The sequence below is a fragment of the Borostomias antarcticus genome, assembly GCF_949987555.1.
Source record: "Borostomias antarcticus genome assembly, chromosome: 18".
NCBI lineage: Eukaryota > Metazoa > Chordata > Actinopteri > Stomiiformes > Stomiidae > Borostomias > Borostomias antarcticus.
This window is the reverse complement of record NC_140251.1, coordinates 11,919,393-11,942,441: the sequence shown is the minus strand read 5'-3', so window position 1 is coordinate 11,942,441 and position 23,049 is coordinate 11,919,393. Positions and strand designations below refer to the sequence as shown.

Genomic DNA, 23,049 nt, shown 5'->3' with positions numbered 1-23,049 from the left:
CAGTGCAAACAAAATACAGTGCAATATACAAATTACGATTCAAGTTCATTCATTTCTACCTCATGGAAGAAAGGGTCGAAATTGTATTCTCCTACCAGCACTAAATGATGGAGCCTTAAATTCCCCAATAAATAGATAAAAATAAAAAGAGTATACTGCGTTTATCCATCTCTCTGCCTCCACCTTCCCCTCAGCTACAGTTAAGCTAAGTTAACGAAGCCATTCAGAGAGGAACATTAGCCAGCGGCAGAGAAACCGGGACTGAGCTCTTGCTATTTCATCTCACCACAGCACACTCATCATCCGACCTCCCGGTAGCATGTTCTCAGAGGAGGTAAGGAAAGAAGGAGACTGTGTAAGAGAAATGATACACGGCCGCGAAATCACTCGAACTGTACAATAGGAATGAATGATAATCGGTCTTTGATTCTTCTTCACCTTCTCCACTGGTCCCCTAGTATTTAAATTCCTCTCCTGTGACTCTCTTTTCGTGGGAGTCAAGCAGAGAGGACAAGGAATCAATCAGAGACTACTGAGGTTGAACTACAAATGTTCCTCCTGTCTCCCATAAGCCTCTGCTCTGTCCCAGCATGCAGTTCGCCGTGCTACAGTGTTGTCGCCGTGAGCCTGTGACACATAGGGAGGAGGTGTCAACATCCTGTTTTGGATCTCTCCACCCTCCCATAGAGGTCCACATCCTCTTAATCAACACCATCATAGACAGCGCACACACACACACACACACACACACACACACACTCACACACACACACACACACACACACACACGCGCACGCCACGCGCACACACACACACACACACACACACACACACACACACACACACACACACACACACACACACACACACACACACACACACACACCTCCAGCCAGCTTCTGATCCCCTTGCTCCCATCATGTGGAGATGTCTGAGAATAACCTGACGGTGCCACAGATGCCTGCGTCTCTCCTCAGAGAGATAATTGGATGAGTGAATGTAGCACCCGCCAGTCCTGCTGAGCCTAACAGATGCAACCCCCCCCCCCCCCCCCATCGCCCCCCTCTAACACCACCAGCAGCTCTGCTGTAGGGACAGCAGCAGCACATGTAGCACAGAGGTGGAAGTGTGCGCCAAGCCCTGAGCTAACACTTAAGCAAACACTATCGTTCTCCCTCCTCTCTCCTCTTCCTCCTCCTCCTCCTCCTCTCCTCCTGTGGTAGGTCGGTCCTGGTAGGTGGTAGGTCTTTCTGAATCTCAGAGGTAGGTCTCTCAGGATCTCAGAGGCAGGTCTCTGAATCTCAGAGGTAGGTCTTTCTGAATCTCAGAGGTAGGTCTCTCTGAATCTAAAATGGTAGGTCTCTCTGAGTCTCAGAGGTAGGTCTCTCTGAATCTCAGAGGTAGGTCTCTCTGAATCTCAGAGGCAGGTCTCTCAGGATCTTAGAGGCAGGTCTTTCTGAATCTCAGAGGCAGGTCTTTCTGAATCTCAGAGGTAGGTCTCTCTGAATCTAAGATGGTAGGTCTCTCTGAAGCTCAGAGGTAGGTCTTTCCTCCATTCCTCTCATCTCTTGCCTGCTCCTCGTCAAAACGGTGTTGGAGACGGCAGTATGTCCCCAGGGAGGATGGTCAGACTCCATAATCTCTTCCAATACGTTTTGAGAAGGAAGTCAGGCAAGGAGAGAGGAGGGAAGGAATCAAGGAAAGGAGAGAATCAAGGGGAAATTCCAGCCAGCGTGTCTGAGTGCATCCTACCTGGGCAGAAGGCTCCACACCCCATCTCTGTGTGTCTCAGATTGCAGCAGCATCTTCCTCTGGGCTGTTTCTACCAGGACTCTGGGCTGTTTCTACCAGGACTCTGGGCTGTTTCTACCAGGACTCTGGGCTGTTTCTACCAGGACTCTGGGCTGTTTCTACCAGCCCTGGTCATCCTGCTTCCTCTCCAGCCTGCAGCCCGCTCAGCATGCTCTGGCCTTGGCTCAGTCTCTCTTTACCCCTCCCTCTCTCTCTCTCTCACTCCCCCCCCCCTTTACTCTACTCCCTCACCCGTTATCTCTCTCTCCACCCTCTCCCCTACTCCACTCCACCACTCTCTCACTCCACCCTCTCCCATACTCCACTTCTTCCCTCACTCTCTCCATCCTCCCTCACCCCATTCTATCGCCACAATTTACCCCCTCCCTCTCTTATTTCCTCTCCTCTCTCTCTCTCTCTGCCTCCCATCGTCCAATCATCAGTCTTGTTCGAAGCCGTGCCCCCTTTCTCCTCTATGGAAGTCGTCGCCATCATAAACGCCAGAGTGCCTCAAATGTAATCTACTGCTACCACATGGGCCTCCCGGAGGCCTTCCATCAAATCACACGGACATCCTGGGCACTCCTGTGTGTGTGTGTGATGCACGTGTGTGAGCCTGAGTAAAGCAGAGATAGGGGACTCAGCTGTACTGAATGCCCCAGCCAATCAGTCCTGCAAGCCATGATTGACACAAACCAATCAAAACACAAGAGCAGACTGAGAAGAGATGAGGGAGAAGATCTTACGAGGGACTAGGAAAATATCCTAGATAATTTGATGATGAAAAATGTACTAATGCATGTTGTGAATTGTATTATTATGGTTAGATTACGTATACAATGCGTCAGCAGTGCAGCTGTAAACCAGACCTGACGGAGCTGGACTTGCCCGTGCCTCATTCCGGAGTAATGACTCTAGTAGCCTACTGGTAGTAACACAGCCTTACATGGAGATACTTTAGCCTGGAGCTGTACATTCACTGCGAGGTAGGCTACTGTGTGACAACACAGACTGTATTTTAGATTTGGAGAGCAGTTGAGAAGTCTTCATCTAGTCTACTGAAAAGTTGTAATACAGCGTCTTACATGTATTTCAATATATTAGTTAGAGAGCAATTTCCAATTATGCTGTCGCGCTAAAGCTGCGTCCTCGAATCGAAATAAAGTAGGCCTAGATATAGGCTTATAATAAAGAATACAATAAAGTATAGCGCTACACCTAACTGACTAACTAACTAACTGACTGACTAACTAACTAACATACATATTGGCTATTAAGTTCATTGTATTTGATAAGGTAGTTATGAATAGTCTTACGACGACAGTAGCATAACATGTTTTGCTCGAGTCTGATTTACCTTCTTTGGCTTTTTTCCTTCTCGCCAAAGTCCCTCCAAGTTTTCCCAAGAACGAGTCATCTTTCTTTCGGGAAGAGGGGGATTTCGGAGTAGTCGGAGATTTGGGAGAGGACGGGGATTTGGGAGAGGAGGGCGAGGAAGCCATCGGTTCTTCTAATCCAAACAGATTTATATGGACAAAAAGTTCAGGTCTTTGACCGAAAATTCGCATTCAACTTACAAAATCAGGTCCACTCCCTGTAGCGGAAGCGGAATCCCGATCATCCCACAAAACGCCCCCCGATTCCATGGTCCCGCCTCCATCAGACCAGCTAGTTGGCAGTGGGCTACATCCATACAACACTTCTTTTTTTTTCTTTACACAAAGTCAAAGTCAAGTTTATATATAGGCTATAGCACATCAAGCAAATCTGTAACACACAGTGATTTGCTGAATAAGATAAATAAGTATCCTCCTAGGCCTACTGGCTGATTCACCTGGGGTGAGTTCAATCTGAAAACGATGTGCACCGTTTTGCCCCGGTTTCCGGGTTAAACAAAACAGTTTCCTCGGAACAGTGTTAAACGGTGTGTAACGGCACGGGCTTGAGGTAGTTTCTAGTTTGATGGTGGGTGTGTCAGAGGTGTTACCCAGTCAGCAGACTGATATATAAACCCCGCCGTATCTTCTCATCTAGGCTTGTGTCACAAAAGGTGTTCAACGCACCACCGTTTCGCAACGTTTTGTCAGGGCAGAACCTCTGAGCAGAGTAGGGCCTAGCTGATTGAGCAGAGTAGGGCCTAGCTGATTGAGCAGAGTAGGGCCTAGCTGATTGAGCAGAGTAGGGCCTAGTTGATTGAGCAGAGTAGGGCCTAGTTGATTGAGCAGAGTAGGGCCTAGTTGATTGAGCAGAGTAGGGCCTAGTTGATTGAGCAGAGTAGGGCCTAGTTGATTGAGCAGAGTAGGGCCTAGTTGATTGAGCAGAGTAGGGCCTAGTTGATTGAGCAGAGTAGGGCCTAGCTGATTGAGCAGAGTAGGGCCTAGCTGATTGAGCAGAGTAGGGCCTAGTTGATTGAGCAGAGTAGGGCCTAGCTGATTGAGCAGAGTAGGGCCTAGCTGATTGAGCAGAGTAGGGCCTAGTTGATTGAGCAGAGTAGGGCCTAGCTGATTGAGCAGAGTAGGGCCTAGTTGATTGAGCAGAGTAGGGCCTAGTTGATTGAGCAGAGTAGGGCCTAGCTGATTGAGCAGAGTAGGGCCTAGCTGATTGAGCAGAGTAGGGCCTAGTTGATTGAGCAGAGTAGGGCCTAGTTGATTGAGCAGAGTAGGGCCTAGTTGAGCAGAGTAGGGCCTAGCTGCTGAATCAACAACATGCTATAGCAGTCCTAAATCATGATTAAAAAACAACATGCAGTTCTCACTTTAACCTTTTTTATTAAATATCTCATTTTTACAGCATAAATATAGACAACGGACACAGTGGTGACTGTTTAGGATAAATCATAATGAATATGCTCTGCAAAGAGACCATCTGGATTATAGGCCTACTTGTCTAAATAAATTACACAATCAGATTCATGAATCAGTCAACCTTTAGCCTACATAAAACTTGTCAGAGAACTGTAGCCTGAATCAAAACTTGTTGGCTGTACTCAATTCATGTTTGTAAAATTAGTGACATTAGTAACATTTTTCTGATTGACCGTGAGCATCAGTAAAAACGAATTGTCTGAGGAAATGAATTATTCTTGACTCCTGCCTGGCTGACACTCTGAAAGTATAATAGGAGATGTACAACACAGAGCAACAACAATAAAAGCAAAAATGCTACAAACCCAACATGAATAGAGCAGTGAGGTACAGCAGGACAACATGTCACAGTTTGTTTGGAGACTGAATCTTTGGGCAGTGGTTCATACAGTATGTTTCCCAGTGGAATTGACACAGTGTTCGTGTAATAAACGATCAACCTCATTTCACTCGGTCCATTGTAAGGGTGTAAGGGTGTACAACAGATTCACCCTTTAATTCATGGACAAATGCAGTAGTCAGTTTAACTCTCATAACCCACAGGCCCAAGGCCCCAGCCTCAGGCCACACGTCCCAGGCACCTCATGCCCAGTGGAACTGGTATCCCTTGGACAGCAGCTGACTCTCCAGGTCCCTGTCCTCGGCCCTCTCTCTAAGCCTCTGTTCCTCCATCAGGCTGACCAGGGTGTCCCTCCTCTCCACCACCTTCATCATCTCCCCCAGGATCTGCTGCTCCGCCACCAGTTCACTGGCACTCTTACTGGTGTCTGCCAGGGGACGCACACACGTTATAGACTAGATGATGGCTTTTTGAGGAGCCTTTCAACTCTTAACATGGAGTGTGTGTGTGTTCCCACCATGCATGCATTTGTGTATCTGTGTGTGTATCCGTGTGTGTGTGTGTGACCCATACCGTCAATGGCCATCCTGCGTCGTAGCTCCTGCTGCAGCCTGCTCTGTGTGTCCTCCAGCTCCAGCTCCTGAGCACTAAGAAACACAAGCAGCCATCTTAATAATCCCCCATCCACACCCCCCCTTCTGTCTGAGATGCTGGGCTCTCACTGGAAACCAATGGGTGAATGTTACCACGTTGAATAGAGCAAACAGTCTACTCGTAACATTAAAAAGGCATTTAAAATGTTCTCTATATGCGGCCTGGTACTCACAAAATCATGAGCTCTGACTCGTAGCGCTCTAGCCTGTTCTTCTCCAGGACCAGCTTGAACCAGGACTGATAGAGATGGCCATCATCAGACAGGCTGTCATCTGCAGGAGAGAGAGAGAGAGAGAGAGAGATGGAGAGAGAGAGAGAGAGAGAGAGAGAGAGCAGACAAATGTCAGAACTGGCCGTTAGAGGATCAGTTTATCTGATGAATCACTTTGTTCTTTTATTCACCAGTTAGCTACCAAGGTCACATACAGTAGATGGATGAGCCATCACTCAAACCACGGATGATCCATGGATTTCAAACCTTTATTTATACTCATTTTCAAGTGTGTTGAGTTCACAATAAACAAATACAGTCAATAAATACACAGCCACATACACATAAAGACATTACATATAACACATTAATTAACTAAAAACAATCACAAACAGAAACACAGTAGTCCATAATCAGAGTCCTAAATTGTCCATATGAAGGAAGTGATTCCAATCTCAGAGTGTCTTGGAGGCAATTCCAAGAGCTAGGAGCCAAAGATGAAAAGGCAGACCTTCCCAGCTCTGTGGTCACATGGGGTACTTTACGTGTGAGCCGGTCACTCGGCCTAGTTGAGTACGGACTAAAATGTATGGCTCAGCATCGAGGTAATATAAGGAGTCAGCTTCCCAGTAAGAGCCTTAAAAATGAACAAGTACCAATGCCTATTTCGTCTTACTTCTAAAGATGGCCAATCAACCCTGTCATATAAAAGACAGGTGTGTACGGTAACCACAGTATTACCCCTGATAAACCTCATCGCAGAGTGAGAGCAGAGTGATAACGGCTCTTGTACAGTTTCATAGATTTCACTCAGAACAAAGGTTTTGTGTTTGTGTCAGGGTGTATTCAGCAGCATGTATGATATCTAGTGAGTCCAACCATCCTTCCCATTCAGATATTCCCCTGTAAATGTACAGTTACACAGGAAGTACAAGGCCAAGTACTTACTGTACAATAGCCCTAGAGGGGAGGGTAGGTTACTATGGGGGTCCAGTGTGGATTACACCCACACAGAACTGTAACACAAACTACTTCTTAATTACTGAGTTCCATTTCTGAAAAGTCAGTTTTCAAAAAGCTCTGTGTGAAGGATGTATTTTTCCCGTTTCCTTTCTGTCTCCTGTCTTCACAATCACAATCATGGCTCCCGTCCCCTTTGTAAGATCAACCATTGAGAGAGAAAACATTATTTTCCTCAACATGTAGACCTGACCTCCAAAGCTTCCATCTCCTGTCTCTGAGAGGAGAAGCCTTCAAACAGGTAGATAAGAGATACGTTAAATCACGGCCATACAGAAATAGACTTAATGCAAAGGGGGGGAAGTGCACAGTATTGTACTCATGGTTTTATCTCTGGATCTTTTATAGCTGCCCACAATCCCGTGTTATTGTCTGTCTGCCTCCTATTCCTGCAGTTGGAGTGTGTGAATAATGTGACTTAACAAAGAGTCTATTCAGAGAGGGAGCCCTTCACCCTCCCCCTAATACAATTATCCAAACAAAGATCACACCACACACACGCACACACACACACACACACACACACACACACACACACACACACACACACACACACACACACACACACACACACACACACCCCGATGTAGGTTTGGATAATAAGCTTCTTCTGTAAGGCCATTCACTGTATTTCCATCAATATCTCTAAGTTACAAAGAAATTACTAACATAGACATTCACTGTCCATACGTATATATATATGTCTACACAGAGGAGCCTGACAACTGAACCAGACAGTCTGTTCCATATGGCTCTCAATAGGAGGACTGTTCAAGGACAAGCAACTTTGCAAAAGATCATTGCAAAGAACTATGGCAAACTTGTTAAGAATAAGAATGTGCCAATTGGGTACCAAGTATTTGACATTACTTACAGTAACATAGCTTTTAAGTTTGCACAGAGCTTTCAAGGCTACTACTTTGTTGAAATTCAATTGCAGTTGAAAGAACAACACGGCTTTAACGAGAGCTAGGCCTAAATGTGATTTGTTCTGTATGTTCCTTCAGAAGTTTGTATGAGGAAACAGTCAGTGTTGAATCTGCAGGGGTTCAGGAAGCAGGGAGACGTGTGAAAATTCAATTTACAGCTGAGGCAAACACATTTGAGCTGTCGGGGAAACTATTAAAACCACTGCGCTCTGCAAAAGGCAAACTCTCAACTCTATACCTGAGGAAGATCAGCAGGGAGAGAGCTACAGGCCAGGCACAGTGTGTCTTCTACAGGTGTGTTTGTGTGTGTGTGTGTGTGTGTGTGTGTGTGTGTGTGTGTGTGACCCTGGTACCCGGAGTCACTCACCTGTCTCCTCCCCTCTCAGGAGCTTCTCTATGATCACTCCTCTCTCCTCCAGGTCTCTCTGTTTCTCCCCCACCTCCTCCAACTGGCGCTGGATCCCCTAGGAGCACGCAACAACACACCTGCTTCATCTGGGAACTTACCTGATGCCTGAGGATCACATAACTTTTACATAATACAAAATGTGCCGCATAAATAATGTTTGTTTAATTGACTCATTAACTGATTGAATGGTTGATTGATGGATGAGTGAGTGCTCTCTGGTACCTGAGCCCTATGTAGCAGTTTCAGCTGATCTGTTTTGGCCTGCTTGGCCGCCATCTTCTCCTGTCTCCTCCTCTGTCGCTCAGGACCACCCTGGTGGGGGTGACAAACACAGCCATGACCATCTTGAAAAGGAATCTTGAATCTAGCCATGACCAATCACAGAAGGCTAATACTCCACCTATCAAAGGACAGGATGGAGCTACAAATGTCTGGTTGAAAGACCTATGAAATTATACAAATTCACTGGTTGCCCAGATATGACTCCATTTCCCAGCAACCTTTGCCTGGTACAATCAGCAGTACTGACCGTGTGACTGGCTAGGCCGTTCTCCTCGTCGCTAGAAGAGTTGGACTCATCCAGACGGTGCCGGCTGGAGGCTGTGAGGAGGATGAGACAGAGGAGGGGGCATTAGACTGGGGTGGTCTTAAAGGGTAGTCTACTGTATTCTACTGTACGTGCTTCTTTTTTCACCGGCTTCAATCGTAAACGAGCAAATCACCTCCTACGTGTTAACCCTCGAAAGATCTTTTCAGCAACTAAATGCAATTTAGGCTTCATATGAAACACAATGTTTCAAATACAACAACACGACACTGTCCTCTCCCGACCCTTGTCAGCTGACCTCTCCTGACCCCTGCCTGCTGACCTTTGTTCCTGATGTTGGACAGGATGGTGCGGATGTCTCTGTCCTGCCCCTCCCCTCCCGTCGCCCCGCTCTTCTTCAGACGCAGCGAGGAGAAGAAGTTCAGCTTCTTGGGCGGAAGGGACACCATGTCATCCGTGAAGGCTTGTCCCCTTGGCTTGCCGCTGTTAGCCAGGGACACCAGCTCCAGCAGGGAGGGCAGGTCGCCCCCTTCAGGCATCCGCTGCCCCTCCTCTGCCCCCGCCGACCCCTCCTGACCTGACTGCCCAGCCCCAAACACGGAGCTAAAGTTGAAGGCTCCCTCAGAGAAAGGCCTCTGCCGACGAGGACCCTCTCTCCTGGTGACCCCCGAAGTAGAGGTGGTCCCGGCGACCCCAAAGGATTTCTTGAGGGCGTTGGCCAGCAGCTGGAAGGCAGAGGGCGCCGGTGCCGGGGTCGGGTCTGAGTGGGCCAGGGATGGGCCCGGCCCAGGTCCTGGTTCTGCACCCGGCTGTGGTGGCTGGCTCTGGGGCATCAGGTGTCCGGATGCCGTTTCCCTGCTCACCTGCCCTCCATGTGCCCCTACTGCTCCGCGCTCCTCTTGTGCGGCCCCGTTCCAGTCTAGAAGCTTCTCTTTCTCAGACAGAGAGAGCACCAGTCTCTTCTTTGGGCTGGACAGCCCACTCACTTCCTCCCTGGTGGCGGGACGCTCCCCTGAGTCCCGCAAAGCAGTCTGGGTGTCTGCCGGCTTCTCAGATGCATCATGGGAGAGCTGTACAAAGTGAATAATTAGTAACCGAGCTTGGTTTATGCTGCTCAAGTGAGATTTAACCTGGTCAGTCTATGTGGGAGAATTTTATCAGCAATGAAAATGTTATGTCTGTGCAAATGTTATACCAAGATAAATCACACCAATAAAAGACTACTGGTATGTGAGATAATTTGAATGCATTTCCATTATGTCAATATCACAGGGTATCAGTGAAGGGGTATGAGTTATATGAGCGTCGTCAACCTCCTCAAAGTCCGACTCCGCCTCCGGGATGGGTGGCTCCTCCCTGTCTGGGACCCTCCCTCTCTGGAAGGTCCTCACCAGCATGAGAGGCAGGGCTGCAAGACAGGACCACAACTTCTTAATATCTCCATGACCATGACACACACGCGCACACACACACACACACACTCACACACTCACACACACACTCACACACACACTCACACTCACACACTCAGACACACACACACACACAATCAATTAGCGAAACTGAGCCAAATAAAACACTGCCCACAAGATCCTCTGGTGTGGACGTCCTTGTAATTAACATCACAAGTATGCATGTGTATCAAATCCATGTCATTGTCATTAAGCATTATATAGGTTAGGGGTCGTAACGCACGAATGACCAATGCATGTGGGAAAAGCTAGAATAGTGTGTGCAAATCCTCGTAGTTGTAAATTGGGTGTAGCTCAAGTAAGATTTTTACAGCAAAGATGCTGTGTAATAAGAGTGTTTCAAAATGCTTAAACACCTAATTCTATTCCTGTGTTTTTTCAAAAACATGAGGTCCCTCTCCCACAGAACACCATCGCCCTCTCATGACAGAGGTGCTGTACAACAGCTGCTCTTATTTCAGCTTATCACAGCCTTCCATCTACTACAGTATCTCTCAAAATAAACGTCCTAAACTATCAGCTTGTTAACGGTTATTAATTTTTAGAAGGAGATCAGTTGAAAGACAAACATGACTTGAGGCATCCACTGAAAATCCTCAGTGTTTTGATTAGAGTTAAGTTCTTAATGGTTCAACTGCCAGGCCAAGTCCATAGATGAGTGCTGAGTTGATGTATAGCAGCCATGGTCCAGCCAATGATTATTCCAGCTTAGCACCGTGTGGGTGGTATAAATAGCCCCCCACGAGACCGTGTTAGTCAGCTCCACACTGTGACGGTCAAAGTCACGATAAGACATGACATTACCAAAAGCACGCACACACCAGCATGCACACACACACACACACACACACGCACTCACACACAATATATATATACTCACTGGCACGTATCTTTCTCTTCCATCGGTTCTTGTCAGAGGACTTGGATTGATCTAGGGGCAGGGAATGGTGTGTGAGCGTGTGTGTGTGTGAGCGTGTGTGTGTGTGTGTGTGTGAGAGAGAGACAAAAATATCACAAGTTTTAACAAAATATAAAAATAGAATCACTTCTACACCTCCAGCCTCGCACACAGTTCAAAGTGGAGTGGACTGTGCAATTCCTAATCCAGCCAGGAGGTGGCAGCACACTGCTTCCTAGAGCGACAGTTAGACATGGAGACAGAGGCAGGGGCAGAGCGGAGAGATGGAGGGGAGGAGAAGAAGAGCAGAGTGGAGGGGTAGACTGAAAGGGCAGAGCTTAATGGAGGAGGTTCGAGCAGCTGCGGTGTCTGGACCGGGCCAGGCCCGCGGGACTGAATGTTCTGTGCAGACCAGCGGCTCGGGGCTGAGACGCCAACACAAACATCCAGCCTGGGTGGGAGAGAGGCTGAGGGTGCCACACCCAGATCACATCTCCAAAACATGGCTGGAGGAATGGGTTCTCTCCCTCCCTCTCCTCCCTCTCACGCACACATGCACACACACGGGCGCGCGCACACACACGCACACACACACACACAATAAAAATCCCCACCTTTCTGATCCAGGGTTTTTTCTACAGAGTCTTTGGAGTGGTTCTTATCCCTCGAGTCAGCAGCACTGCAGAGAATTATGGATGATAAACAACAAATAACAACAAATAACAAGTACTACAAGAACACACAGATAAACACAGGGAGTGTGTGAGTGTGTGTGTGTGTGTCTGTTATAATGACATACCCACTAGGGACGTCATCCATAGCCTGCTCGGCCACCTCTGGTACCATGTTGGGGCTCAGCCCCCTTCTCTGGGCTGCGACCCCCCTCCCTGCACGGTAACCTCCTAGAAATAACACTCACATTACAGCCCTGGAACGTCAGGTGACCTGACACAGAGCACACCGATCTGCAGAGAACCACACAGAAATCCTGCTATGAAAGTTGTTTTATATGTCACTCAACGACAACGTATCCACTGTGTGTGTGTGTGTGCTCCTGTCTAATCCGTCAACTACATAAACAGCATTTTGTATAGATGAGTTCCTATGACTGCACAGAATAGGTATCTCACCTATGTAGCTATGGCTGGAGAATCTCTCTCATACATTGACATTTGGATATCAGAACATTTGATACAAGACCGCAGCACCCTTTCCTGATTGAGAGGTTTAGAATTACAGGATGTAGAAACCAGTCAAATAACCCAGTAGAAATACAGAGCCCAGAGAGAGAGAGAGAGAGAGAGAGAAAGAGAAAGAGAGAGACCCAGAGAGAGAGAGACCCAGAGAGAGAGAGACCCAGAAGGTGGCTGCCAGCAGTTACAGAACTGCGGACTGGGTTGGGCCTCAGCTCCACACCAGTCAGAGATGAGGCGCTGCATTGGGTCTGATGTATACAGTACGGTTTGTTACCATGGTTGCGTTACAGATCGCCAATTGGGTCAAAATAGGATCTAAACCAAGACCTGGGTGTATAGTAAAGACGATGTTAACAACCACTGTGTTTGAGTCAGCAGGAATCAACAGATGGTCAGAGAGTCTGCAGAGTTGGCTTCAAGTATTATGCTGGGGTGATTCTGGGGTTATTCACGTGAAGGCAATTTGGGTTTTAGATGGAAAACAGAGGCTTTTTACAAGCCTTTTACAATGCATGTTTCAATAGATGATGTGGTTATTTGAGTGGCTGTTAATTTGAAAGCTGTGAGAGCTGTTTGATCTTCATTGAGATCGACCGTGACCGGTTAAAGGAACCGCTGACAGGGACTTTCTAACCCTTCGGCGCGAGCGCTGCGCTAGCTAGCAGACATGTTCCTGTCAAGAAAGGAGGAAGCAGGGAACGAATGTAATCAAATCAATTTATTTATACTTACAGCTTTAAATAGCATAAATTAAGCAAAACAGTATATTTACATCAAAGATCATCTACAGTACGAGGATCTTATCCTGAGTATGGACCTGGGAGAGGGGGGGGGTGAAGACGGGGGTGAGGGGGATGGAGGGGGGGGACTAGGAAGAGCATGAGAGTGCTCTGGAGAGGCTGAGAGGGGGCTCGGCCAGGAGACCGCTGTCTGCAACAGAGAACCACAGAGGTACGACAGAAAGACAGACAGAGAGACAGACAGACAGACAGACAGACAGACAGACAGAGAGACAGACAGACAGACAGACAGACAGAGAGAGAAACGTGGAGGGATGGGCGTTACTATGGAGACCGGAGGACAGGCTCTGTAGATGATGGCGGTGCTACTCTGCATGCCCAACCACGCTGGGAGGCCGTCAGTCTGTAGGACGTGCCAACGATGTGGGTTAGAGGGGTTAGGAGTGACACAGCACAGCCGGGCTGTTGGTTAGTGGGTAAGATGGGAGGATTTGCCCGTAGACAACATGACGAGGCAACTACTGCTATCTAGAATAGCTACATTATCATCACCTGTCTGTCATACGTGGGACCCATGCCGCGATCTCAGCCTGACTGGTCAATGTGGGGTTAAAGAGCTATGGAGGCAGCCAATGCAAAAGCAACACAGTTGATCACATGACCCAAGCAGCAGACCAGTCACCTCGTGGCCGCCACTGCTTAGCCAATCAGAGGGTGCAGCATTGGAAACTTGAAACAGGCTACAGAACGTAGACCAAGATGTGGAAAAAAACAAGGATGAAATTAAAGATGGAAATGGAGACAAGATGGAGGGGAGGACAGAAAACATAAAAAGTGCTTAGAGTCACATATAAATTGGAAATGTTTCTCAATATTGAGCCTCGGGAAACGTAATGGAGCTCTGAAATGTGTTGTGCGAAACTCAATACTGTAATAAGGAATGCTGTCATAGTGCAGAGAAATGTAGCCCCTCTAGTGCTATAAACCCAGACCCAGTCGAAGATGTTCATCTCACATGTGCAGCGTCAGCAGCACAGTCTTATTGTCACCATTCACAGTATCTGTGCTTTCACATCAAATTCAAGGCTTAACAAACTGGAAAGAATTAAGAAAAAGATTTATGATTGCTCAAGTCAACTTTCAACAAACTTTGGCTGATTTTGCTCAGTCATGGTTCCCCCCCAAATGTACATTAAAGGAATACTGTATAGGACAGCATTTAGGGACAGTTAAACTATTAGTAAAAACAACAAGGTTCAACAGATTCAAAAAGTATCATAATCCTCATTGAAAAAACAACAATGTAGCTTAACTGAGAAGTAAAAGAATACTGTTTGTCATTCCCACTGCACATCTCTCAGAGGCAGGCGAGCCCAGGGCTCAGGTGCACTTCATTCAACAGGCAAAGACAGCAGCTCACAGCTGCTAACACACAGTACCAAGACTGATCATTCTCCATTCTCTACATAACACTGAAACACCAAGTCAGGACACACAGGCATCTATCTGCAGTCCCTAGGGGCAAATAAAGTGCCATTAGTGGATCCTTCCTTTTTGGTCGCTTAACTCTCAATTGTAACTCAAGAACAAACAGAAATAATTATCAAAAATAATTATCAAAAGCTGAAAGGAAACCATTCTTCCATACAGATTCTCGTTAAGTGCATTAAGAAAGAAAGAACTGGGCACAATACGGAGCGCAAAAATGATTTTGGTTGAAGTAAAATAGACTGTAAAAAAGGACGATTGCGATCATACTGATCGTTTGGAGTCTGTAAAGGAACGTAATGGGCCGATCAAACCCTCGTTGTGCAGACTGATAACGAGCAGCTGCTTGAGGTACAGTAAAGTACAGTACAACTGCTACATTATTTAGTTCATGTCATTTGTGTGGCCTCCATGTACATCTGGCCCAGCACCTCATGCAGCATGCAGAGCAGCGGCAGGCCCAGACTGAGCAGCTCGTACAGGAACTCGTAGTCGTCCCAGCGGCTCCGCAGGTGGAGCCCCGCCTCCCTGGACGCCCCCGCCACCCAGCCAGCCAGGCGCCCGGGGGTCCCGCACACCGCCCGCCCCGCCTGCAGCGGCCAGCGCAGGCCACGCCTAAAGAAGGAAGACGGAGTACCTGGAGGCTGGCTCGCCAGGCTGCCCGAGGCGGAGTATGGGCCGCTCCCGTCGCGGGATGATGATGTCACCTGTCCCCGGTCGTCCTGAGGGAGACGGAAGGGATGTGAAGTCAGTTGCGGTTTCTGTTTTCGTGTGTGATTGTGTGTGTATGTGTGTGTGTGTGTGTATGTGTGTGCAACTGTTGTTGAAAGCAGTAGACACACGTACAGTAGGTGTGTGATTGCAGACTTACCGTTCTCCTGAACTTGCCCTGAGTACTGCTGGGTCGGCGCTGAGAGAAGTGCAGCTTGCAGTAGAACTTCCCTGCGGCATACATACACAAACACACACACACACACACACACACACGCGCGCACACGCGCACACGCACACACACACACACACACACACACGCACACACGCACACACACACACACAGAACATGCATGTCAAACATACCCCGCGCCTCTAGCATCTGAAATACTGTAATTGTATTCTTGTGTCTATATTTTATTGTACATGTTTTTTGTGCGCAGGACCCTTGCAAAAGAGAATGGGTGAGTGAACGTGTGAGTTAGCAAGGGAATATGTGGCTGACTGACTGACAATAAACGAGTGAATGAATGAATGAACGAACGAACGAACGAGCGAGCGGTTAACCCTACCCTCCAGGGAGTCGAAGGCGTGTCCTCCCAGACGCAGCGTGCAGTTGCAGACGTCACAGCGGAAACACTCGCGGTGGAAGAAGTATCCCTCGGCGCCCAGGCGCTCCATCACATACACGCGCTTGGAGCAGAAGTAGCACGTGTCGTTGCCGCCCATCCCCTGGGGGAACTGCCCCCTCCGGGCCACGCCCTGTGGGGCAGACAGGACAGAGCAGGGGTCAGAGGCACACCCAGGCAGGGGCAGGGCGAGGGATCGACCAGGGTTAGGGTTTAGGTTCAGGGTCGGGGTCAGGGGTGACAGCATGGTGATATACTGCCAATTGCAAGGGACAGATTCACGGATGTAGATTAGAGAAAGGGGTCAGTGGCGATTCTCCGTTCAGTTGACCTCTCAGTCATCAGTCCCTGGGAAACTCGACACCAACAGGGTACAACAGGCAGCCAGACAGGGAACTGTGAACCAGACAAGCAGCAGTATGACCAGGCAAGCATCACTGAACCCTACAGCCCATGAATGACATCACACCCCCAGACCATCCATGGTTCATTAGTTAATACAGTCCAGAAGGAGAAGTAGACGAGAGCCAGGGAGACTCTTGACTCCTACTCTCTTCACTCCTACCTGGTCACCTCATTCCACAGCTTAACACAGAATAGAGCTAGCCTGACATCGCCATCCTGATCATGTGACCTCTCATTGTATTTCACTCTGTAGATCAGTCTGGACATCCACCTGTTTAAAAAGATTTCCACCCGCCCAGATATTGGTCAGGCCAATCACAATCTAATATGGGGCGGGTTTGATACGACTGTACCCACTTAATTCGATGATACGATTGCTAGACCACGTTCCGTTGCTCCGATTGGTTGTACATCGATCCAATTGCGTCCAGGGGCATTTTGGACTGACCATTGATAATGCCCCTTGGAAATCGAAAATAAACGCAGGATTTCCAGACCCTTCGCTTTTTTAGTGAATTGGGTGTGGTGAGGCCAGGCTAGAGTAGAGCAGCCCCCCCAGGCCCAGGCTAGAGTAGAGCAGCCCCCCCAGGCCCAGGCTAGAGTAGAGCAGCCCCAGGCCCAGGCTAGAGTAGAGCAGCCCCAGGCCCAGGCTAGAGTAGAGCAGCCCCAGGCCCAGGCACATCATATCCTCATGGGTATGTTAGTGGTCAGTTTATCCAGCCAAGCAGGGCTAGAATCAACAGTTCCATGTCTCATCACAAGAGCTTCAGTACAGCTCAGCAAGGCCTCCAGACTGCCTACAGTAGTACTGTACAGGAGCACTGTAGCATCATGGCTTTGCTTTGTCTGCAGGGAGAGACGGAGAGAGACGAAGCAAAAGCTGTGTGTTTACCGGTCCGTTCTTGGGACACCATGGTACGACCTGCATGGACAGACACCCACGTGAGCGCATGGAGACAAGACACCCTCCATCCTGATTGTGTGTGTGTGTGTGTGTGTGTGTGTGTGTGTGTGTGTGTGTCGCCCACCAACCTGTTCCAGGCCCACCAGCCTCTTCCCCCCGGGCCCCATACATCTCCACAGTTCACAGAAACATCACATCAAAGGGTCCTTTGACTTTCCCAGTCCCTCTCTTCAGCTAATGATATAAGCAGTTGGTATGACGTGTGTTGTGTTCTTTAGGAGATTAACCAAACCTCATGATGTTGATATCAGAAAGCCTTTGGGGTTACAGATATATAGAGGCGTATTGTACACACACACACACACACACACACACACACACACACACACACACACACACACACACACCACGGCCTCCCTGGAGTGGTTAGTGTACCCCCCTCCGCGCCCTTGCTTACCGGCGAGGCGTTGGGTCTGTGGTCAGTCTCATAGAGGATGGCCAGAGTTTGAGCCTTAGCACCAATCACCGAAGACACCTTCCCCACTGTCCGCTACCGACACCGCGGGGAGGGAGGGGGGCGCAGAGGAGAGCAGAAAGAGAGAGGGGGAAAGGAGGTATACGGAGGAAGAGAGAACAGAGAAGCAGAGGTGAGAGTAGGGGGGAGAGAGGAACGAAGGACAGTTTCAGGGGATATTGAAAGGTTGTGGAAGAGAGAGAAAAAACAGAGGATACTGAAAGGTTTTGGAATAGGAGAAATTCCAGGAATTCAGGAAAAGGGACGACTGGTACCTGTTTATCCAACTGAACGGGGTCAGCAGGACAACTCTCAGAGCGAACTATCGGCTTCCGGATCATTCTACTGGGGGCTGCGTTCCTATTGCACTAAAATCAATGACATATAGTCAGAATGGTCCTGTAACAACTATGCTATATTACATTATATAACAACATTACATAACATTATATAACATCTACAGCACTACCTGCTGGGAACTGCTTGTTTAAGAGGCAGAAAAACCTGTTCCCTCGTAACAACAGGTACACGGAGACAGACTTGTTCTGTACCTTCTCATGGACTTTGTCTTCTTCGACCTTCTCATCATGAATCTGAACCCTGACCTTGCCAGCGACCTTCTTTATCACCTTGTCACTGACTATGTCCTTGACCTCCTCATGAACCTTGTCAGCGGTCCTGTCCTGGTCTCTGTCCTGACCCCTGACCCTCGACCCCGGGACCTTCTCGGGGTTCTGAGGAGAGGAGGGGAGGAGAGAGGAGGAGGAGGAGGAGGAGGAGGAGAAGCCAGAGAGAGCAGCAGGCTCTGGGACAGGATGGATCACTGGGCTTTTAGAGGCAGAGGGAGTCTGAGGAGAGGGAGAAGAGGGGGAGGAGTCCGTCGGCAGAGAAGAGGTAGCACAGTCTGTCTGCAGAGGGGAGGTTCAGACAGACAAAACGACAGAATGAGAGAGAGAGAGAGAGAGAGAGAGAAACCGAGAGAGGGAGGCAGTGAGGGATTTTCCGGACATGCAGCAAGTGGAATGGAATCTTAATTAGTTTGCTCTGAGAGGAGGTGGGCCCTAAACAAACACACCAAGTGTTCCATTAGTGATTAGTGCTGACCTCCCGTTCACAGGACCACAGCACACAATGGACAGAGGTCTCACACAGCCATGCTGCTCAGTCAGCCTCCACATCAAACCCTGGCTGAGACATACACTAAGACGAAAACTTTTGACCTCGTGTTCGAAACGTTGTCTGCCCTAATACATTGTGCATTACAAACTGCTGTTTTGTAGGTGAGACACACACTTCTCTCACCGAAGGTTAGCACATCACCGCTATCAAAGAACTGTGATGACAGGGATGAAACACAAAGTATCTGCCCATAAAAAACCTAGACATGAATGCTGTAGATACAACCAAGTAAGTTAGCCATCTTTGATAAACCCAAGGGTTGATTCTGGACAGGACTCAGCGCTCAGTCTCTCATGACTGTCACTGATTTTAGTATGTGATGGACAGCAGATTAGGCAGGCAGAGAGACAAGTTAGCACAGATAGAGAGACAGACAGGCAGATAGACAGACAGGTACTGTACACAGGCAAGTAGGTAGACAGGCAAGTAGACAGGCATACACAGTGTCTGGCAGACAGACACAGACATGTAAGCAGTTAGGCAGGCAGAAAGACATGTAGACAGGAATGAATGCAGGCAGACAGGCAGGAAGGTTGACAGGTAGACAGACAGGTAGAAAGACAGGCAGGCAGACAGGTAGACAGGCCCCTACCTTCCCCTGAGCCTGAGGAGGGCTGAGTGAGCCAGAGAACATGGAGGACAGGAGGACCGCTCGCTCCCTGATGCTGCTCCTGGTGGAGCCATGCTGGGCCGTCCTCTGGGGAGCAGCCAGCAGCACAGGGAAGGGAGGAGCAGTGTGAAAGACAGACCCATCACCCCCTCCTCACACCACACTGAATGAGAAACAGAGCACCCATCACCCCCTCCTCACACCACACTGAATGAGAAACAGAGCACCCATCACCCCCTCCTCACACCACACTGAATGAGAAACAGAGCACCCATCACCCCCTCCTCACACCACACTGAATGAGAAACAGAGCACCCATCACCCCCTCCACACACCACACTGAATGAGAAACAGAGCACCCATCACCCCCTCCACACACCACACTGAATGAGAAACAGAGCACCCATCACCCCCTCCACACACCACACTGAATGAGAAACAGAGCACCCATCACCCCCTCCTCACACCACACTGAATGAGAAACAGAGCACCCATCACCCCCTCCTCACACCACACTGAATGAGAAACAGAGCACCCATCACCCCCTCCACACACCACACTGAATGACAACTATCCAGGTGTGCCTAGAATCACTGTGAAAACATACAGAGTTACGCTTGATTGCGCTGTCCTGAGAAATATACTGAGAAGTGGGCTACTGTGTTGTACAGAGTACTGTGAGTGTGAACTACTGGGTTGGTACTGAGAACCCTGTGTTGTAATACAGTGATGACAATCCTCATTAACTGGTATTCAAAACACTGAGCGCTAATCTGTCACTTTAGAGCAATAGACTTTCTGTCAATTCATTGTTGTTTTTGTTGTTGTTGTTGTTCTGCGGGATATGGCCAGACCCTTGCAGCAAAACAACTAGCATTCCTGTGGTGAACACACAAGTTCCATTTTCCACACCAGAACATTCTCTCAAGGTCAGACTAGGGCACAAAGACATGGCTGGTACACAGACAGACCAGCAGACTGACCAGCAGACAGACTGACCAGCAGACTGACCAGCAGACAGACTGACCAGCAGACAGACCAGCAGACAGACCAGCAGACAGATAGACCAGCAGACAGACAGACCAGCAGACAGGCAGACCAGCAGACAGACCAGCAGACAGACCAGCAGACAGACAGACCAGCAGACAGACTGACCAGCAGACAGACCAGCAGACAGACAGACCAGCAGACTGAGCTGCAGACAGACCAGAAGACAGACCTGCAGACAGACAGACCAGCAGACTGACAGACCAGCAGACAGACCAACAGACAGACCAGCAGACAGACAGACCAGCAGACAGACCAGCAGACAGACCAGCAGACAGACCAGCAGACTGACAGACCAGCAGACAGACCAACAGACAGACCAGCAGACAGACCAGCAGACAGACCAGCAGACAGAGCTGCAGTTCACCTGGCTTATCTGTTCCTCCACCTGCTGAGGAGGCCGTCCCGCCCCCCTCCCTGACACGCCCCTCGAGGTGAGCTGGTCGGGAGCAGGGTGTTCTGGGTAATCCGTATCATCGGGGCAAGGAGGGCTCTCTGATCGCGGGGAGGAGGGGTGGGTGTGGCCAAGCTGACAGGGAGGGGTCATGGGGGTCTGCTTTGGACTGATTGGTTGAACCCCAGTCACAGGCTCTTCTAACAGGCGTAAATAGATGGAGGGCTGGAAGTGGGAACACAGGTGGTGAGGAGGGGTGGGGGGGGGGGGGTATGTCTAGACTAGTGTGTACCCCAGATGTTACAGGTGTACTGAGACAAGAATATCTACACTAGTGTGTACCCCAGATCTTATGTACATTACTCCACTCTACTGGAATCCAAAATACACACAATTGATGCATTACACTGATCTCCAGTCATTTCTACTATGGTCAAGCACCAGTTGAATGTGCTAATCGCAGGGCTGGGAAAACAGCTGTTTGAGAAATCTCCCCGGAACCAAACCAACACTACCTGCCACTTAGGACGCGGGGGTGGAGGTGGGGGAGGGGGCGTGTCCTTGGGCTTGGCGAAGCGAGGGTTCTCAGTCTCATCTGGCGAAGTGGGAGGTGAGGGGGAGGAGTCAGGAATCAGAGGAGGGGTCGCTTGGCCAGACGGGTCCGACTCAGACTGACCAATCAGAGGGCAGGTCAAAGGAGACAGACGGCAGGGGAGAGAGACGACAAGAAAAGACGAGAAAAGACAGCAGAGGAGGAAAAACGTTTTCAAAGAGCGGCAGATACCAGATTCCTATTCATTGTCGGTGAGGAGAATGAGAAATTAGGTGACCAGTACATGTCAGGTCAGGAGAGAAGCACACCTTCCGTTGGAAGATATTGTAGCTGTGCGGTAGTAGGAGGAGGGGAGCAGGAGGGGAGGAGGAGGAGGAGGAAGAGAGGAGGATTTGTGACAACCCCAGGTCTTAACTACACAAAGGCGTGTATTCACACAGGATTATGTTGGAGGCAGCAACCATGCAGAAGCTATACTGTATGTCCTCTTATCCCAAGGCTGTGGAAATGCTGGTCTTTCTCTCCAATCTCTCTCTCAGAGATGGGAACACTGTGGGAGAACCACTCTGACAACAGGCAGATCTAAACTTTACACAGGCAGACCAGGAGAGCGCTTACCTGTAGGTCTGACCCTATGTACGAAATCACAGATCTCTTTCTGTGCCTCTCTATACTGCACAGTGTGTACAGCTGATCCCTGGACCTATAGAAGGTCCCTGGACCACCCCTGGACCCCTAGACGATCCTTGGACCCCTAGAAGATCCCTAGACCACCCCTGGGCCTCTAGAAGATCCCTGGACCACCCCTGGACCTCTAGAAGATCCCTAGACCACCCCTGGGCCTCTAGAAGATCCCTGGACCACCCCTGGACCTCTAGAAGATCCCTGGACCACCCCTGGACCTCTAGAAGATCCCTGGACCACCCCTGGACCTCTAGAAGATCCCTAGACCACCCCTGGACCTCTAGAAGATCCCTAGACCACCCCTGGGCCTCTAGAAGATCCCTAGACCACCCCTGGACCTCTAGAAGATCCCTAGACCACCCCTGGACCTCTAGAAGATCCCTGGACCACCCCTGGACCTCTAGAAGATCCCTAGACCACCCCTGGACCTCTAGAAGATCCCTGGACCACCCCTGGACCTCTAGAAGATCCCTGGACCACCCCTGGACCTCTAGAAGATCCCTAGACCACCCCTGGACCTCTAGAAGATCCCTAGACCACCCCTGGACCTCTAGAAGATCCCAGAACGACTAGAAGGTCCCTGCACCTTCTGGAGTGGTGTCGGTCTCACCTTGCAGCGGTGGCTGGTGCTGGAAGCACCAGTGTTCTCCTCGAACTTGGCCAGGAGCTGGGTTGCCATGGAGCGCACCTTGTTCTCCCGGTGCTCGCCTTCCTCACCTGCAGGGGGCGCACTCTGACAGGACAACTGTGGGACAGGTAGGAGGACATGTGTAAACAGTATTTTAATAATGTTCTTCTTCTTATAGTGTAGGTTACTGACAAGTGGTTTTGACGGTGAGACATTTCTAGCTGGCGTTCAG

The 23,049-nt window shown here is 49.3% G+C and overlaps 2 protein-coding genes across 2 annotated transcripts in view; both read right to left on the bottom strand.

Annotated features, from left to right (window-relative positions):
• The window catches only part of parvaa (parvin, alpha a), an 11,670-nt gene extending 8,339 nt beyond the window's left edge, over positions 1-3,331 (bottom strand). The window contains exon 1 of the mRNA XM_084452974.1: positions 3,149-3,331. Coding sequence (XP_084309100.1) covers positions 3,149-3,293 — 145 coding nt within the window. The 5' untranslated portion in view covers positions 3,294-3,331. The remainder of the gene's footprint in view (positions 1-3,148) is intronic.
• A 1,906-nt stretch (positions 3,332-5,237) lies between these two features.
• Positions 5,238-23,049, bottom strand: part of mical2b (microtubule associated monooxygenase, calponin and LIM domain containing 2b) — a gene marked incomplete at both ends in the record, with an annotated part of 39,249 nt that continues 21,437 nt past the window's right edge. Inside the window, 16 exons of the mRNA XM_084452767.1 lie at positions 5,238-5,422; positions 5,569-5,642; positions 5,822-5,921; positions 8,177-8,273; positions 8,441-8,530; positions 8,748-8,818; positions 9,088-9,835; positions 14,991-15,281; positions 15,431-15,501; positions 15,843-16,032; positions 17,666-17,758; positions 18,274-18,456; positions 19,494-19,598; positions 20,926-21,177; positions 21,468-21,623; positions 22,800-22,934. Coding sequence (XP_084308893.1) covers positions 5,238-5,422; positions 5,569-5,642; positions 5,822-5,921; positions 8,177-8,273; positions 8,441-8,530; positions 8,748-8,818; positions 9,088-9,835; positions 14,991-15,281; positions 15,431-15,501; positions 15,843-16,032; positions 17,666-17,758; positions 18,274-18,456; positions 19,494-19,598; positions 20,926-21,177; positions 21,468-21,623; positions 22,800-22,934 — 2,841 coding nt within the window. The remainder of the gene's footprint in view (positions 5,423-5,568; positions 5,643-5,821; positions 5,922-8,176; positions 8,274-8,440; positions 8,531-8,747; positions 8,819-9,087; positions 9,836-14,990; positions 15,282-15,430; positions 15,502-15,842; positions 16,033-17,665; positions 17,759-18,273; positions 18,457-19,493; positions 19,599-20,925; positions 21,178-21,467; positions 21,624-22,799; positions 22,935-23,049) is intronic.